At 38.0% G+C, this 21,484-nt stretch overlaps 1 protein-coding gene across 7 annotated transcripts in view; it reads right to left on the reverse strand.

Annotated features, from left to right (window-relative positions):
* KDM4C (lysine demethylase 4C) overlaps window positions 1–21,484 on the reverse strand; it is a 423,829-nt gene that overhangs the window by 137,913 nt on the left and 264,432 nt on the right. For all 7 annotated transcript variants that reach the window (XM_059924758.1, XM_059924756.1, XM_059924755.1 and 4 more), the window contains one exon: window positions 99–154. In XM_059924758.1, coding sequence (XP_059780741.1) covers window positions 99–154 — 56 coding nt within the window. The remainder of the gene's footprint in view (window positions 1–98; window positions 155–21,484) is intronic.

Here is a 21,484-nt window from a genome sequence, read left to right on the forward strand (position 1 = left end):
TACAACAATGAGAGGCAGAGCACACTGTCACCCAGAGGTTCAACACTCAAGAGAGAGAAGAAAATGATGAAATTCAACACAATTAATGTACTACTTACTTATTGTTCTTAGTTTCCTTAAGAGCACCCCCTCTCAAATTGCAGAGACAGCACTCCTAGGGCAGAAAAAACACCACACAATTATTAGAGCCATGTAATAAAAGTCAGTACTGTTTATCTAAATATCCCCATAAATGCTAATTTTTTATTTTAAAATTAAAGTTATCAGGAACTTCATGAAGGACTATCTCTAAACAGTTCAAGAAGAGAGAGGAAAAGAGAGGTAGGAAAGTGAGGGGACACCCAAAAGTGTTCTCAGTGTATGTATCTCTAGGAGAAACCATCATTATCCTAGTATCATATTCAATTGCCATCGCTGGGGGGAAGCTGTGACACAGAGAAACTGGTAGGTGGGGAGATAGGTACCAAAATTCTAGAACAGAGAAATACACATACAACTCGGTTCCCTTGAGTTCTGGGAATCCACTCCTGTATACAGGATGGCTAAAAAACGGTATTGGCAGGCTTCATTCTGATATGTGGATATGAAGGAGGCTCTTTTTTAAAAGACACTCTTCACAAAACTATCTCTTGGGTCTTTCTATGGGCAAATAGTGTTGGAAAAATTGCTCTGATAAACCCAGGCTTTCCAGTCCCAGAAAACAATGCCATAAAATGTTTTCCTTTATCTTCCCCACATAAGTTTATATTTTTGGCACTTCTATGTGTCTTAGATTGGCACAGACTTTTCATTCCAAGATGACTCCCTTTACTACAAACATAGACTTTATCATTTCTCATTACAATTTTATGAAAAAGTCCACGAGAAAACAGGGCCAGAAAGTAATGCAATGCCTTTTGTTGACCTAGAATTTTTAATTAAATACCTAAGTAAATTTTTTATTTTCAACCTCAAGCTTGTCCTCCCAATTTACTGCACTAATAGTCTGGGGTTTTTTTTCAATAGTTACAGGTTATTTTGTGGGGTTGTTTTTCCTCCAAGCTGTCTATATAAAATTTCTTGGGCTTCCCTGGTGGCGCAGTGGTTAAGAATCTGCCTGCCAATGCAGGGGACACGGGTTCGAGCCCTGGTCTGGGAAGATCCCACATGCCGTGGAGCAACTAAGCCCGGGAGCCACAACTACTGAGCCTGCGCGTCTGGAGCCTGTGCTCCGCAACAAGAGAGGCCGCGACAGTGAGAGGCCAGCGCACCGCCATGAAGAGTGGCCCCCGCTCGCCGCAACTGGAGAAAGCCCGCACACAGAAACGAAGACCCAACACAGCCAAAAATAAATAAATAAATTAATTAATTAATTAAAAAAAAAATTCTTTATCTGTTCTTTAAGGTGATCTCCCTTAACTGATTTTGACAGCTTTGCTCAGCTTTACAGGGAATCCCTCTAACTTATCTGCTATTAATAATGGGGTGTCATACTCCACAGCTTTTCTTTTTCTGAGAACACCACCAAAACCACTGAGGAGGATTAACATATCTGTAGAACTCTTGATAGGCAGCAAAAAAGGCAAAAAGACTAGAAATATTCAATGGTTTTACTTGTCTGGAGAGTCTCTGCACACCTATTTGAAATTTCCCTGTTGATTATTAAAGGTTCAGAGTAGCAAAAGCTGCCCTGTGTATATCCATTTGAATCCATTATAAACCCAGCTCAAGAAGATGATTTGATGGAGAACATTCTCTATTGCAAAGCCGTATTCCAGCGGCCTTTGAAAGGACTGGTTTTGATGAAACACACAATGAAAGGAAAATTTCACAATCCAAATACTGAAAATGAGAAATCCAATCATTCACATTATTCAATAATATCCAAATTATTCAATAACAATTTCATAAAATGTTACTGATTTTTTTTCAGTAATTTAACACACTTTCTACAGAGAGAGGATGAAAATGAAAACAAAACAGGAGGTCAAATGTTTTCACTGAAACTAGCATAAAGAGATGTTAATACAGAAGTGGGAATGCAGGAAAGGAGAGCTGTGGACGATGAGGAGCGCAGACACTGAGAGAATTAGATGTCTGATTAATGAAACTAGTGGTGAGAAGACGCCTAAAGGGATGAGTGAGCAGAATTAAACATAGCAAAGCAGCATGGAAGCTGCTTCCATGCACCTAATTAGGATCACGAACAGGTACACGTGCTGCAGAGCCAAATATAACAGAAGGAAACAGCCTCTGAAGTGGAATCTGTAGACTCAAGATGTTAAGTGGAGCTGAGAAGACTCCCGCCTGCCACAACATGAAACTTGTTCTTTCTAGGGTCACAAGCGACCTCCATGTCACCAAATCTAATGGATATTTCAAGTCCTTGGTTCGCCTGACCTCTTAGCAGCATTCAACATTGGCAACTGTGCCTGAAACAGTTTCTCCCTGTGGTTTCTATGACCCGACACTCTCCTCATTGTCCTTCTCCATCTCTAGTTGATACTCAGCTTCCTTTACAGGCATCTCTTTCATGCTCCTTAAACACTATCATTTCTGTAGCAGGGCCTATTCACTCTTCTCTCCACACCTGTTTGCTAGGCATTTGATCTACTCCCCTGATTCCCAAAAGGCCGCTGACTCAAACATGTCTCGCTGACTGATAGCTCCACTGGCATCTCAAATACACGTGCAACACTGAGCTCATGTCTTCTTCCCAAGCCAGTTTCCCAGCAGTGGCATCAACCATCCAGTCTAGCTCAGGCTTTAAGACATAATTTTCCTCTCAACCTAGGTCCAATCAATTGAATTCTGTCAATCCCACCTTCCATGAGTTTCCCTCTGACCCCAAACACACCAGACACACGCTGCTCCGTTCTTCATTAAACTGAACACATCCATGACATTTCAACCTAAATGTTGATTTCTCAAAGAGGGCTCTCCTTATCCCCTGCTCAGTTACTTCCCTCTCGTTACTCTTGTTTACTATTTGTTGAATCCCTTCTGCTGTCTTCACTAAACTGTGTGGTGGCCCCCAAGCTGTAAGCTTATTCAGCTTTCTGCTTTGCGGAGAACTGCTTGTCTCTTTCTTGGTATGCACTCCTGACGCTGCGGTACTGAGCGTAAAAAAGGAAAATGGCTTGCGGCCAGTTTCGTTCCAGGTGCCTGCTCTGGATCTAAGAGCCCCTGGTTGTTCCCCAGAAGAAGGACGTGCTGCCCTGAGGGGGAAGTCTGTATCTCCAAAGAATGGCCCATAAGGCATGCTGATAGATAGTGATGCATAGATAGTGATGCATAGATAGTGATGCATAGATAGTGGCGCATAGATAATGGCGCATAGATAATGGCACATAGATAGTGGCGACAGAATTATGTGGAAATACAAGGTTTGCTGATTTGTTGTCTGGTATTCGTTCCGTACTAAACCTATATATACATTCATGCTCTTTGAATAAACTAGCCTTGCAACCATCAGTTGTCTTGGCCCTTCTGACCCCATACTGGTGCTTTTCAGTTCCTTACCCCTCACCGCCAGGAACTTCTAGCTTTCTGCAGCCGGTCTGCGGCAAGTGGCGCCCGAACAGGGACCTGAGTGCGTGAGGCATTTCGGAAGATTTCAGGTAAGTAGAACTCTCGAGTGAGATAGTGTGGCCACAAGAAATAATTTCGTTTTTAGGACGGTAACTCGAGAAAGAGTCAGAAGTAAAATAATATGGGACAAAAGGGCTCTAAGGAGCGTGATTTATTTGCTCAGGTTTTGCTTTCAATGTTAAAAGCCCGTGGAACTAAGGTAACTACCTCACAACTTCTGGAATTTTTGCAATTAGTATATGATGCTTGTCCTTGGTTCCCTGAAGGAGGATCAGTGGACTTAGCAATTTGGACTCGTGTAGGAGATGAATTATCTAAATATCATGAAGTACATGGACCATCTTCTGTTTCAGTTTCCATTTTTAGCTTGTGGAATTTAATAAGAGATTGTTTTAATCCAATTTATGATTCAGTTCCAAAATTAACAGCTAAATCTGTAGAACATATTGCTGCAGTAGATACTGCTCCTCCGTTGCCACCGAGGATAAAGAGTGTTAATTCACTTGATGATGATGACTTTTCTTTTGATTTAGCGGGTGAAGAAGCCAAATATGAGGCTGAAAAATATCCTGATGAAAATATTCTTCCGCGGTTACAGCAATTACATGTCTCTGTCCCTATCCCTCCTAAGCTTAGTCCTTTACAACAAGCAGTACAGGGAGCTCTTAATAGAGGGGAGGATCCTTTATTCTGCTGCCCGGTGGTGGAACGACCCAATCCTCAAAATCCACAACAAAATAATCGGGAATATCAGCCTCTCTCCTTTAAGGTTTTAAAAGATTTAAAAGCAGCCTGTGCACAATATGGGCCTACAGCCCCTTTCACTATTACTATGTTGGATACTATTGCAACAGAAGCATTGCCTCCAGCAGACTGGAAATCTATTGCTCGTGCTTGTCTCACTGGTGGCGACTATTTACTTTGGAAATCAGAATATTATGAAAAGGCTGCTGAACAAGCTGAAAGAAATACTGCACATAATGTGCTAGTAAATTATGAGATGTTGATTGGTGAAGGACAACATCAGTTATTACAGGATCAATTAGCTTTCCCTTTTGTGGCTTATGCTCAGATCAATCATATAGCTCTACATGCATGGAAACATTTACCTGCCTCCACTAGGACTGAAGACCTTGCTAAAATAAGGCAAGGGGCAGATGAACCTTATGCTGATTTTGTGGATAGATTATTACAGGCTGTTAATAGAATTATTTCTGATGGTCCTTCTGGAGCAATTATCGTCAAACAATTGGCTTTCGAAAATGCTAATAATATTTGTCAAGCAGCTATACGTCCATGGAAAAGGAAAGGAAATTTAGAGGATTATATTCGAGTTTGTTCTGATATTGGATCATCTTACTTACAGGGAGCAGCTATAGCTGCAGCCCTAACTAAGGCAGGATTTGGGCCAAATGCTAAAAGTAAAAGTAAAAACTATTTTAAATGTGGGAAGCCAGGTCATTTTACAAAAAATTGTACTGTTGATACTCCTAATATGCCTATCGTAAGTTCTGTGCCTCAAGGTAAATCTCCTCCTCCCACAATTTGTCCCCGATGCAAAAGAGGACGGCATTGGGCTAAAGAATGTCGATCAGTGACTCATAAAGATGGAACTCCCTTGTCGGGAAACTTTCGGAGGGGCCTGCTCCGGCCCCATCAAACAATTGGAGCAATGTCAATAATCCCCTCACAACCTGCTCCACCGCCTCCAGCTCAGACCTTTGTTCCTCAGGGAATGGAATCTCCTCCCTTCAAAGGGCCACGCCAAATAGTGCAGGACTGGACCTCTGTGCCTCCACCCAATTCTTATTAACCTCGGATATGGGACCCCAAGCCCTTCCTACGGGAACTTTTGGGCCTTTACCCCAGGGAACGGTTGGTATAATCCTTGGAAGAAGTAGTATGTCTATGAAAGGCTTAACTATTATTCCTGGGGTGATTGATGCTGATTATGAAGGGGAATTAAAGGTTATGGTTCAAACATCAAAAGGATCTTTTCTTATCACACCCGGTATGCGAATAGCTCAGCTTCTATTAATTCCATTCATACCAGAAGGAAAAATTTTACAACATAACAAAAGAGGAACTGGGGCTTTCGGTTCCTCTGATGCAGTTTATTGGATTCAACAAATTGGTAGGGAAAGACCACAATTGGTATTAAAAATAAATGGAAGGCCTTTTTCTGGGTTATTAGATACTGGTGCTGATGTTTCTGTTATTTCGTTTATACATTGGCCAAAAAATTGGCCCGTGCACCAAACCATTACACAGTTGCAAGGTATTGGCCAATCTAATTCTCCACAACAAAGTTCGCAATACCTACATTGGCAGGATGCTGAAGGTAATCAAGGAATATTCAAACCCTACGTATTGCCCGGATTGCCAGTTAACCTTTGGGGAAGAGATATATTGCAACAAATGGGAATCCTATTGCTTAGTCCCAACCCTACTGTAACTAATATATTGTTAAATCAAGGTTATGATCCTAGGAATGGTTTGGGAAAAAATCAACAGGGAAATAAATTACCCTTACAGACTGATAATAAACGGGATAAAACAGGCTTGGGTTTTTTCTAGGGGCCTTGGATTCTCCTCCACCACATGCTGACCCTATAACTTGGATTTCTGATAATCCTGTCTGGGTGGACCAATGGCCCCTTTCTAAGGAGAAATTAATGGCGGCTCATAATATAATTAATGAACAGCTTGCTCTGGGCAGACTAGAAAAGTCTAATAGCCCTTGGAATACTCCTATATTTGTTATAAAGAAAAAATCGGGAAAATATCGTTTATTGCAAGATTTACGTGCTGTTAATCAAACTATGGTAATTATGGGAGCTCTGCAACCAGGTTTGCCTTCTCCTGCAGCCATACCTAAAAATTATATGATTATTATTATTGATCTTAAGGATTGCTTTTTTACTATTCCTCTATTTCCGGCTGATAAGTTGCGATTTGCTTTTAGCTTACCCTCTTTAAATTTTACAGAACCTATGCAACGTTATCAATGGAAAATGCTGCCTCAGGGTATGGCTAATAGTCCTACTTTATGTCAACAGTTTGTAGCTCAAGTTATTGCCCCTGTTCGTAAACAGTTCCCTCAGATATATTTTATTCATTATATGGATGACTTATTACTTGCTTATTCTGATAAACATATTTTACTTAAGGCTTATAATTCCCTTCAAAGTCATTTGTCACGATCAGGACTAGTCATTGCTGCTGACAAAGTACAGATGAACCCACCTTTCTCATATCTTGGTAAGTATATCACAAATTATAATATTACACCTCAGAAGATAGAGATACGGACTGACGTTCTTAAAACTTTAAATGATTTTCAGAAGTTATTAGGAGATATTAATTGGCTGCGACCTTCTTTAAAATTAACTATGGGTCAGTTACAGCCTCTTTTTAATATCCTAAAGGGAAGTCCTGATCCTTCTTCCCCTCGTATTTTAACTTCTGAAGCTCAACAAGCACTCAAGCTTGTAAACAAAGCAATACAATCTGCTCAGCTAACTAGAATTGAGCCTTCTTTACCTATACTATTAATAATCTGTGCTACGTCACATACCCCTACCGCCTTATTATGGCAAGAAACAGGAATTCTTGAATGGATTCATATGAAAAATACGCCTAATAAAGTCATTACACCTTATTATGAGTTAATAGCAACCCTTGTTCAATTGGGTCGTAGAAGAAATATTCAGTTGGTAGGATATGAACCAAATTCTATTATTATACCTTATACTACTTATCAATATTCTTGGCTATTATTTGTCTCTGATTTTTGGGCTCTTGCTTTTGCTGGATATTCAGGAATTATTGATAATCATTATCCTTCTAATAAGCTCCTTCATTTTGCTACTCAACATCTATTTATTTTTCCTAAAACTATCTGTTCAACTCCTATTCTCAATGCCCCAAATGTTTTTACTGATGGTTCTGCCAATGGCATCGCTGTGGTTATTTCTGATGACTTACTTCATAAAGAACAAACAGATCATACCTCTGCCCAACGAGTCGAATTACATGCGATTTCCTTGACTTTTCAAATCTTTTCACATTGTTCTTTTAATCTCTATACAGATAGCCATTATTTGGTTACTATTTTGCGTAACATAGAAACCGCTATAATTGGCAATACTGTTGATTCTCAATTGTTTCAGACTTTCTTTCAACTACAAAAGATTATTCGTCAGCATGAGTTTCCTGTAGCCATATTACATATTCGAGCCCATTCAGGTCTCCCTGGCCCATTGTCTTTGGGAAATCAATTGGCTGACGAAAATACAAAGATTATAGGCTTAAGTTTATCTCAACCTCAGGATCTTGCTACTCAATCACATAATTTACATCATCAATCTGCTGCTATGCTTCAAAAACAATTCTCTATTTCTAGAGAAACAGCCCGATACATTGTTAAGTCCTGCTCTAAATGTTTACCCCACCTTCCTGTTCCACAATTTGGAGTCAATCCTCGGGGTTTACTCCCTCATCATCTTTGGCAAATGGATGTTACTCATATTCCCTCTTTTGGTAAATTACAATTTGTTCATGTAACTGTTGATACTTACTCTAATTTTATATGTGCTACGCCTTTGGCTGGGGAATCTACTAAATATGTAATTACTCATTTATTTCATTGTTTTGCATCTATGGGAATTCCTAAAGCTTTAAAAACAGATAATGCTCCAGGATATACGAGTAAAGCTTTTGCCAATTTTTGTGCAACTTTCCATATTTCACATAAAACAGGCATTCCCTACAATCCTCAGGGTCAAGGTATTGTAGAACGTGCCAACCAACAATTAAAAATTACATTACAAAAAATAAAAAAGGGGGAATATGATAGATCTCCTCAGATTATGCTTAATCATGCTTTATTTATTTTAAATTTTTTAACTTTAGATGCATTTAGTCACACGCCTTATGAACGATTGTTTACCGGTCTTTCTGGAACCCCTCCTGAAAAAGCGCTTGTTAAATGGAAAGATCCCATGACTAACCTTTGGCATGGACCAGACCCTGTTTTAGTATGGGGCCGAGGCCATGTTTGTGTTTTCCCTAGGGAGGCAGACTCTCCGCGGTGGCTCCCGGAGCGCTTGGTTCGACATTATCATGCCTGGTTCGACATTATCATGCCATCACCAATAAACACCCTGACTCGAAGAATGCGTCGCCTGAGGCTCTCGCAATCGACCACAGCACACCCCAACCGGTTCCCCCGGCGGACGAGAAGAATGCGGCGACGGAGTAGGAGACAACTTGTCAGGGAGGCGAGGGGAGATCGAAATCAAATTACTTGGTATCAATTGCAATGTTTAGTATTTCAAGCACGTAGGATTATGGAGGAGAGTGCTCATCCTCGCTCTCCTCTTACCTTTTTTTTAGCCATGATAGCTGTATTGGCAGCCCCACCTATAGAGGCTAAATCTTATTGGGCTTATGTACCCGATCCTCCTTTATTACAACCTGTTACATGGTCTGAAGCTGACCTTCCAATTTTCTATAATGATTCTACTTTTGAAAGAGTGCTAGGAAATTTGCCTATTACTAATACTTCTGTTAATTACTCTAATTGGTTTAATACTCCCCCTGTTTGTTTAAGTCCTATGAGTACCAATTCTGGTTGTGTTAAGGCTGTTGCTTTAGAACATGCTATTTCTTACCAAACCACTGTAAATTCTCAATTTTTTACTCATTTACGTAAAAATTATAAAGCTGTGGGATCTAATATTTGTCTTCCTTGCAAACAGACTGTTCCTAGACGAGAAGATTTATCCACCTTTGTATTTTGGTATAAGGATAACGTTCCCATTCACATGAATGCTAGAGTAACTAAGCTTGCTTCTAATACTTCGTTGGATCATTCTCTATGCATATATCGCTTGAGGATTGAAAATACTGGACATTATTTGTGTATTGAAACTACCATAGGTAATCAAGGGACGTTATTAGCTGGACATCAAATTACGGTCGTAAAGACTGTCACAGGACTACAATTTCCTGCTTTTATGGCTTCTGAATTCCCGCAGTTTGATTTTCCTGTTTGTAATGATACATGGACTAAAGCCTCTGTCTGGTGTACTTTAGATTATGATAATGGCACCATACTAGTTTCTTCTGTCCCCGTTAATAATAACAGCCTTGTTTTTTACAAGCAATGGGAATTCTGGAAACTTGCCTTATCCTTTTCTTATAGACCGGTGATTACTTGCGTCGCTCCTCCTTATGCTTTATTGATTGGAGATTTAATTGTAGAAAACACTATGAATCCTATAGGTTATAATATTACTTGTGTTAATTGTATCTTTAGTAGTTGTGTTTTGCCCGTTAAAGGATCTACATCTGTTATGATTATGAAGCAACCTTCTTATGTAATGTTACCTGTTAATTTGTCTGAACCATGGTATCATAACACTGGCATGCAAGCCTGGCTGGAACTGACTGAAGCATTAAAACGACCAAAGAGATTTATAGGTGTTCTAATATGTGCAATCCTAGCCTTTAATCCTAGCAGCTTTAACTGCTACTGCGGCCACTGCTGGGATTGCTCTTTCACAAACTATTCACCAGGCTCATTATGTTAATCAGTTATCTAAAAATACTAGTGTAGCATTAGCCCTACAAAGTCATATTGATACCCAACTAAAAACGGAAGTAGATGAATTAAAAAATGTTCTAATAGGAATAGGGGATCAAGTTATGGCTTTAAAATTAAAAATGCGTTTGATTTGTCATGCCAAATATACCTGGATTTGTGTAACTCAGCATTTATATAATGATTCACAATGGGATTGGGAAAAAGTAAAAATGCATATATTAAGTGTATGGACTGATGGACACATTAGCCTTGATATTCAAAAGTTAAATGCCGAAATACAAGCTATTCAAGAGGCCCACGTGGACGAAGATGGACCCCAGAATTTGATTCAAGGATTATTAGATCAACTACAAGGGCTAAATCCGATACAATGGATTCATGGAGGGCTCTCAGGCCTGATATCAATTGGTGTACTACTTTTATTGGTGATCGGTTTATTACCTTGTATTGTTAGATTTGTAATGGGGCGCTTCGCTGTCTTGCGTCAGGATGTTCATGGCTTAAAACTACATTATCAAGCTTTAAAAAATAATAAAAAAGGGGGAAATGTGGTGGCCCCCAAGCTGTAAGCTTATTCAGCTTTCTGCTTTGCGGAGAACTGCTTGTCTCTTTCTTGGTATGCACTCCTGACGCTGCGGTACTGAGCGTAAAAAAGGAAAATGGCTTGCGGCCAGTTTCGTTCCAGGTGCCTGCTCTGGATCTAAGAGCCCCTGGTTGTTCCCCAGAAGAAGGACGTGCTGCCCTGAGGGGGAAGTCTGTATCTCCAAAGAATGGCCCATAAGGCATGCTGACGCATAGATAGTGATGCATAGATAGTGATGCATAGATAGTGATGCATAGATAGTGATGCATAGATAGTGATGCATAGATAGTGGCGCATAGATAATGGCACATAGATAGTGGCGACAGAATTATGTGGAAATACAAGGTTTGCTGATTTGTTGTCTGGTATTCGTTCCGTACTAAACCTATATATACATTCATGCTCTTTGAATAAACTAGCCTTGCAACCATCAGTTGTCTTGGCCCTTCTGACCCCATACTGGTGCTTTTCAGTTCCTTACCCCTCACCGCCAGGAACTTCTAGCTTTCTGCAGCCGGTCTGCGGCAAAACTGTTAGCTCAATGAGTGCTGGGAGAATATGTTAGGTGACTCTTTCTCTATCACGACAGCCAATAGAGAGTGCACCCTCCATATGAATTTGTTAAATAAATGAGAAAATATGGCAAAACAGGGCAGAGCGAAAATCTTGAAAACCACCAAAGCATCACAAAATTGCCAAGACCATTTTCACATATTGGTGGTGTACTAAGGAAAGAAAGCTTCAGGCTCCAGTGACTTAACATGGAGTTAAGAAACGGGCGAAGTGAGAGTGGCATGGACATATATACACTACCAAATGTAAAATAGTTGGCTGGTGGGAAGCAGCAGCATAGCACAGGGAGATCGGCTCGGCTCAGTGCTTTGTGATGACCTAGAGGGGTGGGGTAGGGAGGATGAGGGAGGCTCAAGAGGGAGGGGATATGGGGACATGTGTATGCATATGGCTGATACACTCTGCTGTGCAACAGAAACTAACACCGTATTGTGAAGCAGTTATACTCCAATAAAGATCTATTTAAAAAATAATAATAAGTTATACAATGAGAAGAATGCAAGCACTGTTTAAACTCTTGGTAAGTATTTTACAAAGAAATAAAACTTTAAAATTCTGCAAAAAAAAAAAAGAAAAAAGAAACAGTGATTTGACATAGTTATTTTTGCCATTATTTACTTGAGTGAGAAATCATATTTCTTAGTAAAGTACAAAAATATTCATGGCCAAGTAATTTTGATTTACATGATATTATATGATATCATAGTTTCTATTTGATTCCCTTAATTTGGAAAAAATAACTAGGAAAGAAAAAAGTCATGTCCAGTTACATCAGTTTTTTTGACTCACCATCACTCATATGGGTGAAACTAGCTGGTCTGATAGAAACACAAAGATGTCAACCTGTCAAGTCATTCATTTGTAAATTAATTTGAACTAAATGCCTATGTTCATAGCTCAGTAGAAGACAATATCAGATAGGACAATTTTTTACCTTTCTTTCCTTTGTCTAAGTAGTACTTTATTGTCAGAAAACAAAAAAATTTAATAGATTAACCCTTACCTGAAAAGTAGCCCAAGTTTTCTTAAGAATCTGTACAGATACACAGATTGATATACAGAAAGGTTGTATACAATGTGATATACAGAAAGGCTGGCACCTACCAAATATACTAATTGTACTAAGTACTGATCATCTTCAAATTCAGTGAAAGAATTGAATGAGAAAGTAGGAAGTGATAGTGTCCTTCAGGGCATTAAATCATTGAATTGGTTATCAGTAATAAAAATTCTTCCATCAGAAGAACAGAGACTATATTAAAGGCCTAATTCATTCCAGATACCATGCCAGAAACATCATGTACTTCACCTCTCTTCCTTAACATGAACTTATTAGGTAACTAATATCACACTTCATAGATGAGGAAACTAAGATGCAAGAGATTGAGTTACTTGATAAAATCATCCAATCCAGGGGTAATCAAACTTCTTCTGTAAATGGTCAAATATTCACTAACTTAGGCTTTGCACAACTACAGAGTTACTGCAACTAATCAACTCTGCCATTGTAGGACAATATGTAAACAAATGGATGTGGCTGTATCCCAATAACAATGCTATTTACAAAAATAGGCAGTGAGCTGGCTTAGACCCACAGGTTGTAGTTTTCCAACCCCTAACAAACTAGCAAAAGGAGCAACTGGGTTCAAGCTCAGCCCTTCCTGACCACATGTCCATGCTTTTTTCTCCAGCATCTTCTGCCCCTATGTACAAGGCAAGGCACAAGGTAGAGAGACAAAATAAACAGGAAACTGTACCTGCCCTGGGAAGCTCACAACTGAGAAGGGGTGAAGACCTGTGTGTATTTAACCATACTATGAAGAAAATAATGACAAAGGGCATAACCAAGTCCCCATTTCCTCATTTCTATAAGTAACTAAGAATTCATTTTTTAAACTAATCCCCTCAAAAGAACTCATATCATAAAAAATTGTTACCAAGCAGCATATATTACATAACAATCTGTGTTCCCATTTGTTTCATTAACCTAGCTAATAATAAAACTTCTCATTGGTATGATATTAAATTTATCTCCACTTCATCCTTCAAAAATGATACCATTTCAGGCAAAACCAGTGTTTTAGTTGGTCTGTGCAATCAAACCTCAGGCTAAATGAATCCAATTTAAATGAGAGGAAGAACAGTAAAACTAGGGAGCCAGCCATATCCGGGTGCTTAACAAAGTGCAGACGGCCAAGGTTCAAATCACAGTTCTGCCATTTACTAGTGATATGACCTTTGGTCAGTTACTTACCTACCCCCTACCCCTCAGATATCTTACCTATAAAAGAGGAAAAAACTACTACTTCCCTAAATGAGTTTATAAATATAAAGCAATTCATAAACACACAATCAATACAAGAAGAACAGTAGTTAAATATGTGAAAGGTTAATTGTGGTTCCAGACCACTATAACATTGTCAATGGATGAGCTGGGTATAGTAATTTAGCAGGGAATAAAATATGGATCTGTCATTATAATTCTCTTGAGGTACGAAAAGCAAGACAAAGAAGTAGAGAGAAAAGAAAACTCTCCAGGAACCCAAAATCCAGGTACCTGGGCTCTAAAGCAAAGAGAAATCTTTCCTAGTTTTAAAAGCTGCCAATCCAGCTATGGAAACCAGACAAATGCTAGAGTCTCCATAGTTTCAGAAACAGACACTGCTAAAGGCAGAAGTCCTAATCCCACCCTCAAAACACCTGACATCAGAGCAGACTGAATCAAACAAAAGCTGCAAAAAAGCCCAGACCCCACTCAGGTGCAATCAGGTTCACTTCGCTTCTACTCCAGAAATCTGACATACAAAGGGGCACACTCTTTTTGGAAATAGTAATATTAACTTCATTTGCTACAGATAAAATGTCCACCAAACAATCAAAAAAAAAAGTACAAGGTACACTAAAAAGCAAGAAGATATGACTTATGATCAAGAAAGGAAATAATCGATAAAATCAGACACAAGATAGACAAGATATTGGAATTATCAGATGAAGAGTTTAAAATTTGTATGTTTGAATTGCTAAAGGATCTAATGAAAAGAACAGACAACATATGTGAAGAAAAAGGAAAATTTTAGCAAAGTCATAGAAATTAATTTAAAAACAAATTAAAATGGTAGAAATGAAAAAATATGACATTAGAAATTTTGAATTCAATAGACAGATTTCAAAGCAGACTGGAAATTGGCAGAGTAAAAGCTCAATTAATTTAAAGACATGAATAGGAAATATAAGGAAAAAAGTAGTTATAAGAATTAACAGAGATCTAAGGGAAAATAACAACCAATTCAATTTATGTATAATTGGAGTCCAAGAAGAACAGGGAAGAAAGAATGGATGATAAGAAATATTTGAAGAGATAAAGGCAGAGAATTTTCCAAAGTTGATAGAAGACATCAACCCATAGATCCAAGATGCCCAGCAAACCACAAGCAGATGACTACAAAGGAAACATATCTAAATATTTAACAGTCAGAACTCTGAAAACCAAATATGAAGAACATATCTTAAAAGCAGAGGAAAAAGACACATTTAGTAAACAACCATATAAATTCCACCTAAAATCCAACCAGAAACATTGGAGGAAAATGGCAATGGAACAATATCCATAAAATACTGAAAGAAAAAAGCTGGCAACCTGAAATTCTATTTTCAAGGAAAATAACCTTTGAAAATGAAGATAAAAATAATCTCATAGAGACAAAAATCTATGAGAATGAATATACACTGTAACAACCACTAAAAAAAAATCTTCAGAATGAAGGAAAATGACACCAGCCTGAACCATGAAGTGGCAGGAAAGAATGAAGAACACCTAAAACGGGTAAATATAAAATAAAGCTTCAGTATCTTCAAAACACACACATACAAACAAAGAGAGCAAGAGAGAGAGACAGAGAGACTATACAGGTTTCATTTAAAAACTTGATTGTTTCACACAAAAATAACGATACTATGGAGTGGAGTCTATGCAGAAGTAAAATGTAAGATAAGACCACAAACAGAAGGGAAGTTAATCAAATTATATTGTTGTAAGGTTCTTACACTGTTCATGAAGTAGGATGATATTATTGGAAGGTGGATTTTGATAATATAAAAATGAAAACTGTAATTTTCAGCAACCACCTATAACAAAGCCCTCAAGAAATTCCCAAATATTAAGTTCGAAGGAATATAAGCTCACAATAAAAACTCAAAAAACATCCAAGAAAATATGGTTACATAAGCAAAAAAAAAAAAGACAGTAGAATTAGATGCACATTGAGCTCAAATATAAGGTGTAAAATAAGCATTTTAATATGTTTAAAAATTAAATATGGGTATTAGGAATGTAAGTGAGAGACTATAAATAAATAACAAATCAGATTTTTAAAAACAATATAAAAATTCTATAACCAAAAAAAAAAACCTGAAATTAAAAACTTAGTGATATGTTAAACAGCAGACTACTCTTGGTTGAAGAGAAAATTAGAAAACAGAAAGTTAGAGCTGGATAAATAACCAAAAATTAATACCACAAACTATTCAAAAATGAATTCAATTGAATGTGTGTGTATGTATTTCTGATTCATAAAAATAAATTCCAATTGATTTACAGACCTAAACTCAAAAACAAAGCAGAACTACAGAAGTATTAAAAGAAATTTTAGGCAAATATATTGATGAATTTAGGATAAATATGACTTCTTGATATAACATTTAAAAAACAAAAGGCATGTAGAAAACTTTAATAAAGTTTGACTACATCAAAATTTTTAAATTCTAAAGGATAAAATACTATATAAATTAATATAAAATAAGATTAAAAATTTACAATAAAAAAACAAAAATTGTTATCCAAAAAATAATTTTTACAAAGCCACACTTTTGAAAAATAGGCAGAAAATTCAAAGACTCTTCATTGCCAATAAATACATGAAAGATACACAATTTCAAGAATAAAGAAAATGAAAAATGAAATAATGAGTGTTAACCTCAGATTTTTAAATCAGAATATCTATAGTCTGGAGGTATGTGAGTTGTTATGGTGGCTGTGGAGACGAATTCGGCATTATCAATCAAAATTTTAAATGTACATAAATTACGACAAGCAATTCACCTTCTTAGAATCTATCTTAGCTAAACATTTACATCTATGCAGAAGTAGGAATATACAATGACTATCATTTCATTTCTGTTCATAATAGAGAAAACAGTTACCTCTGGGAGGAACTGGAATTGTCAGTTACTTAGATTTTATTTGTAATGTCTGAATTTTTTAATTAGATTCAGGTTTGAAATTTAAAATAGTGATGAAAAAGATATGGTAAATCCAAAAATTACTGAATTACTAAGAATTACACAACGAAATATTAAGTGAAAACACTAAGGCATGTTTAAATAAACTGACACCATTTGGGTCTCCCAAGAACAACAAAATATAGCATTAGTTTATGCACAGAAAAGATCTGAAAGGCTGATTGACTAAACAGTATGAGTAGTTTTCTGTAAAAAAAAAATGAGATTTGAGAATCTGAGAATGTTGGGAATGGGAGACCTTCCTAACGATACTTATTACTCTTATATTAAAAAAAGAAAACTCACAGACACACAAAGAAATTAAACCTTCTTCCATCTGTACCATTTTTCTAGGTTCCACATATATGCGTTAATATACGATATTTTTCTCTTTCTGACTTACTTCACTCTGTATGACAGTCTCTGTATGACAGAAAGAGAAAAACAAATATCATATATTTACGCATATATGTGGAACCTAGAAAAATGGTACAGATGAACCGGTTTGCAGGGCAGAAATAGAAACAGATGTAGAGAACAAACGTATGGACACAAAGGGGGGAAAGTGATGGTAGTGGTGGGATGAATTGGGAGATTGGGATTGACATATATACACTAATATGTATAAAATGGATAATTAATTAGAACCTGCTGTATTAAAACATAAATAAAATAAAATTCAAAAATTCAAAAAGAAACCTTCTTCCATCAAATATGTGTAATTTAAAATTAATGTAATCATGGAGGTTTATCTTTTTTTCCTAAATTTTTTTTTACTTAAATGAAAATTTTAAACGGGCATCTGTGATTTCTACTAGAGTCTTTCAGTGTATGGAAACTTCTTTCCAACCTAACTTGAGGAGATACCAAAATTGTTCAGCCTTGCAGAACAAAACAAATAAATAAAATTCCATAGTGAACACTCATTGCCAGGCTTTTTTTATCTTATGTTTATGAGCATGCCTCTTCTAGAAACAATAACCCCCAGGGTAAAATGACTCACTATTATAAAGATTTAGATATATTGCTAGTCAACTAATGTTTCCTAAAACAAAACAAAAAAATGCTGAAATGCCTGTTACAAAATGATTACTCTATGAGCAGCTGTTATTCCTGGCTCCCAAGGACAGCATCTAAAGAGCCATTCTGTTGTGTAACCCACCCCCAGGGCAGCTAAAAGCTGAATGAAAAAGTATAAATTGAGATCATATTCTGGACATTGTACCTTTCCTACTTAGGTCCCTTTCCCTCACCTAATACCATTCACAAAATCCCCTTTTAGCAATACCAAGTTACTTTTAATATTTGGTTTCATAAAAAATCACCACTGAGATGAACAGCTAGTATATCAATTTACAACACTGAATGATTTCTTTACAGCTCAGTTATTAAACTGAAAAAGAGTGTTTATAATCAAAGTGCTGACACAACGTTAACAACAATGGTGAGAAGGGCATTGTTAGAATATGGTTATCATAGTTGTTTGTTATTTGTCCTAGAGGGAAATCATGTTCCAATGGCTCTTCTATAAAACATCAATTAAAGAAATGTCAATACCAACATTCTCAAGCTGCCTTGTAAGGAGCTCTCATTTTAGCTGACATATCCATAAGTGACACTAAAGCCAATTTTCAGTGCTATAGAAAAATTACAAGATTGAAGTACCTCCCCACAGCCTTATTTATCTGACGTGTTCATAACAGAAATGCAAAACCATAAAATAGGGCTGTCTGAGCTGGGAAAACAAAGACTAATTAATCACATTAACGGAAAACTAGCTTACAAAGTGCTGATCAACAAAACATGGAAGAACAATTTCTGGAGATGGGGCTCAGTTACCAGGGTTGGAGAGAGGATGGAATCTCATGTTAGGATGGGGCTGGCAAGAATTCTGAGTGATTAGGAAATTGAATGACAAGTTTCCCGCAGTAATCTTCTGAATGGAAATTTCACAGGGTACAATAAATTTTATACCAGCAAGTGAGTTCCCTAATTTAGATGCTCACACCTAATTTGTATTATAAGTGAAAATATATATTCATTCAACAGATATTGGTGAATCACCATGCTGTGTCCTAGACACTGGGCAACAGCAATGAATGACAAAGATACACTCTGGCTAGGAGAGAAGACAAACTAAATCAGTAGATTATTTAAGGTAAAGGATGTTAAGCACTTGGGAGTGGGCCATGGAGTTCTCTAGGGAAAGGTGATGGCAGCAGATCCTGGCCTTTTCTAATAGGAAAGGTTATCAGAAAGTAAGAGAAAGAATATCTGGTAAGGTTTCATAAGCCATGAAAAAAAGTCGATGGCCTGAAGCCACTGTAAGGTTTGAATGCACCAAGGACATAGAACCTGACTTATATTTTAATCAGATCATCCCAATTGCTGTGTTGACAGACAATAAAGGCTCAAGGGCAGAAGGGTGAAGAGAAGTTAGCAGGTTACTACCATATCCAGGAGAGAGGTGATGAGCAGATTAGTCTGGATTATGTCAGCCGAGGTGACTAAGAAGTGGACAGGATGCTAGACTCATTTTAAAAGTAGACAAGACAGGATCTACTGTCAGACAGATGTGAGGTATGAGAAAGAGAAAGCATCAAATCTAACTCTAAAGTTCTTGGCCTCAGCAGCTGGAAGGCCTGGAGATAAGGAAGCCTGCAGCATATCTAGAATTCAGTTCAGGACAGGGTGAATTTGAGCTATTGGACATGCTAGAGGAGATGCTGTCATAAAGTTGGCCACAAGGGTGAGACTGAGCTGGACTAGAGATGCCCAAGCCATCAATGACTAGATGCTGTTTACAACCATTAAAGCTATGAGATGGGATGAGGTTACCAAATGGGTTAGTGTAGAAAAGAGGCCCACATTTTGAACTCTGGGGAGTGAGAGGAGGAGCAGGAGAGTGCAGGATCCTGGAAGCCAAGTGAGGACTGCTTCAAACAGGAGACAGTGATCAACAGAAGTTTCTAAGAAAAAGTGGGGCAAAGCCTATGACTGGAATAAATTTAAGAGAGAAGTGGGGGAGAAGGGTTGGAGAGAGTGAATAAAGATAAGTCTTTTCAAGAGTTTTACTATATATATAGGGGCGTGGAGGAATAGAGTGGGAGCTAGTGGGAAGAAAGATCAAGAGAGGGTTTTTTGGTTTACTTGAAGATGGAAAAAATAACAGACTGTGTGGATGATAATGAGAATCATCTGGAGAAGGGATGTGGGCGAGAAAGGGATGAATTACTGTAACTATGATCCTGTGTATAAGAGAGCGGATAGCCTTAGGAGAAGAGATGTTATAGATATGAAGCAGGTAGAAACATTAAGATCTCTACTGGTGTCTTCCCATTTCTCCATGAATATGAAGAGACTTCATGAGGTGAGGGTGAGGATGGGGAAGATGGGGAAGCTTGAGGAGAAAGAAGATACGAAACTGTCAATCAGGAGAGTAGTAGAGTGAACGAGTGATGGGAATGCAACATGAATTACCCACACCATTGAGGACCAACCTCCAGTTACAAACTGAAAGCAAGAGCAATCTGCATATTGGGTGTTTCTCCACAGCCATACTCAGCTACAGAGGTGCAGGTACAGAGCAGATAGATAGTTGGATTTACCAGGGTTGAGTTATACCAAGGAAGAGTAACAAAGTCAGAGAGTGGCAAGGGAGCTGAGAGTATGCGCAAGGAAATATAGCAGCTTAAACAGAAGTAAGGACATGAGGGGAGGGAGAGACTGAAAAGTCGGGAGCATTATTGAATCATACGTCACAGTGAGGTGAAAGGATTGCTGGAGTCCCAGAACCAGAGGGTGTGGGCTAGACAGACAGAAGGTAGTCAGAGAAAGATGCCTGAAAATGAAAGATGACACTGAAAATACAACACACCTAGTGGAATGCCGAATGGTTAAGAGTGAAAACTAATTACCCTTTCAAAAGGCTGTCTTTCTATTGTACACCCTTTAGTTCTCTGTTACTGCAATAACAAATTACCTCAAATACAATGGCTTAAAACAACATAAATATGTACAGTTCAGTAGGTCAGAATTCCAAAATGGGTCTCACTGGGCTAAAATCAAGGTGTCAGCAGGTCACTCTCTTCTGGAGGCTCTCAGGGAGAATCTATTTCTTTGCCCTCTGCAGCTTTTAGGGGAGCCCACGTGCCTTGGTCCTAGGCCCTCCTCCTCCATCTTCAAAGCCAGCAACAGCAGGCCAAGCACTTCTCACATCACATTACTCTGACCTTTTCTGCCACCCTCTTCCTCATTTAAGGACCCTTCTGATTGCACTGAATGCACCCAGGTAAACAGAATAATATCCCTATTTGTAAAGCCAGCTGATTAGCAACCTTAATGCTATCTGCTACCATAATTCCCTTTTCATGCAACATAACATACAGGTTCCAGGGATTAGGATGTAGACATGCCGGCGGCGGGGAGGGGGGGAGATGTTCTCACTACATTTTTACAGTTTAAATACTATCATACAGCCATTTGTATGAACGGACGATAAAAGAAGAGGAAATCATACTCTCTGTTTCAAATTACATCCCCCCAACCATTTATCTTTCTAATGCCATTCCTTACAGCAGTATAAAAACTACTTTGAGGTTTGCAGAGCACCTATGTGAGAGCAAGCCAGGCATATGCTCGATAGCAAGGAGAAGCACCTCTATAATTTAAGACTGGTCAGAGGTAATCTACATGGAACTTCATGGCATTTACATAATAGTATTTCCAGGATCCTAAGCAAAGTACTTCAAATTGAACTCTGTTAAAACTGTACAACATTTGGCTTTCAAATAAAAACCCAGCTGGTTTATTCTTTCTTCCCAGCATGACCTTCGATAGCAAATAACAAAGTACATGATTTCTTCATCCTG

The sequence above is a fragment of the Balaenoptera ricei genome, chromosome 6 (assembly GCF_028023285.1).
Source record: "Balaenoptera ricei isolate mBalRic1 chromosome 6, mBalRic1.hap2, whole genome shotgun sequence".
Lineage (NCBI taxonomy): Eukaryota > Metazoa > Chordata > Mammalia > Artiodactyla > Balaenopteridae > Balaenoptera > Balaenoptera ricei.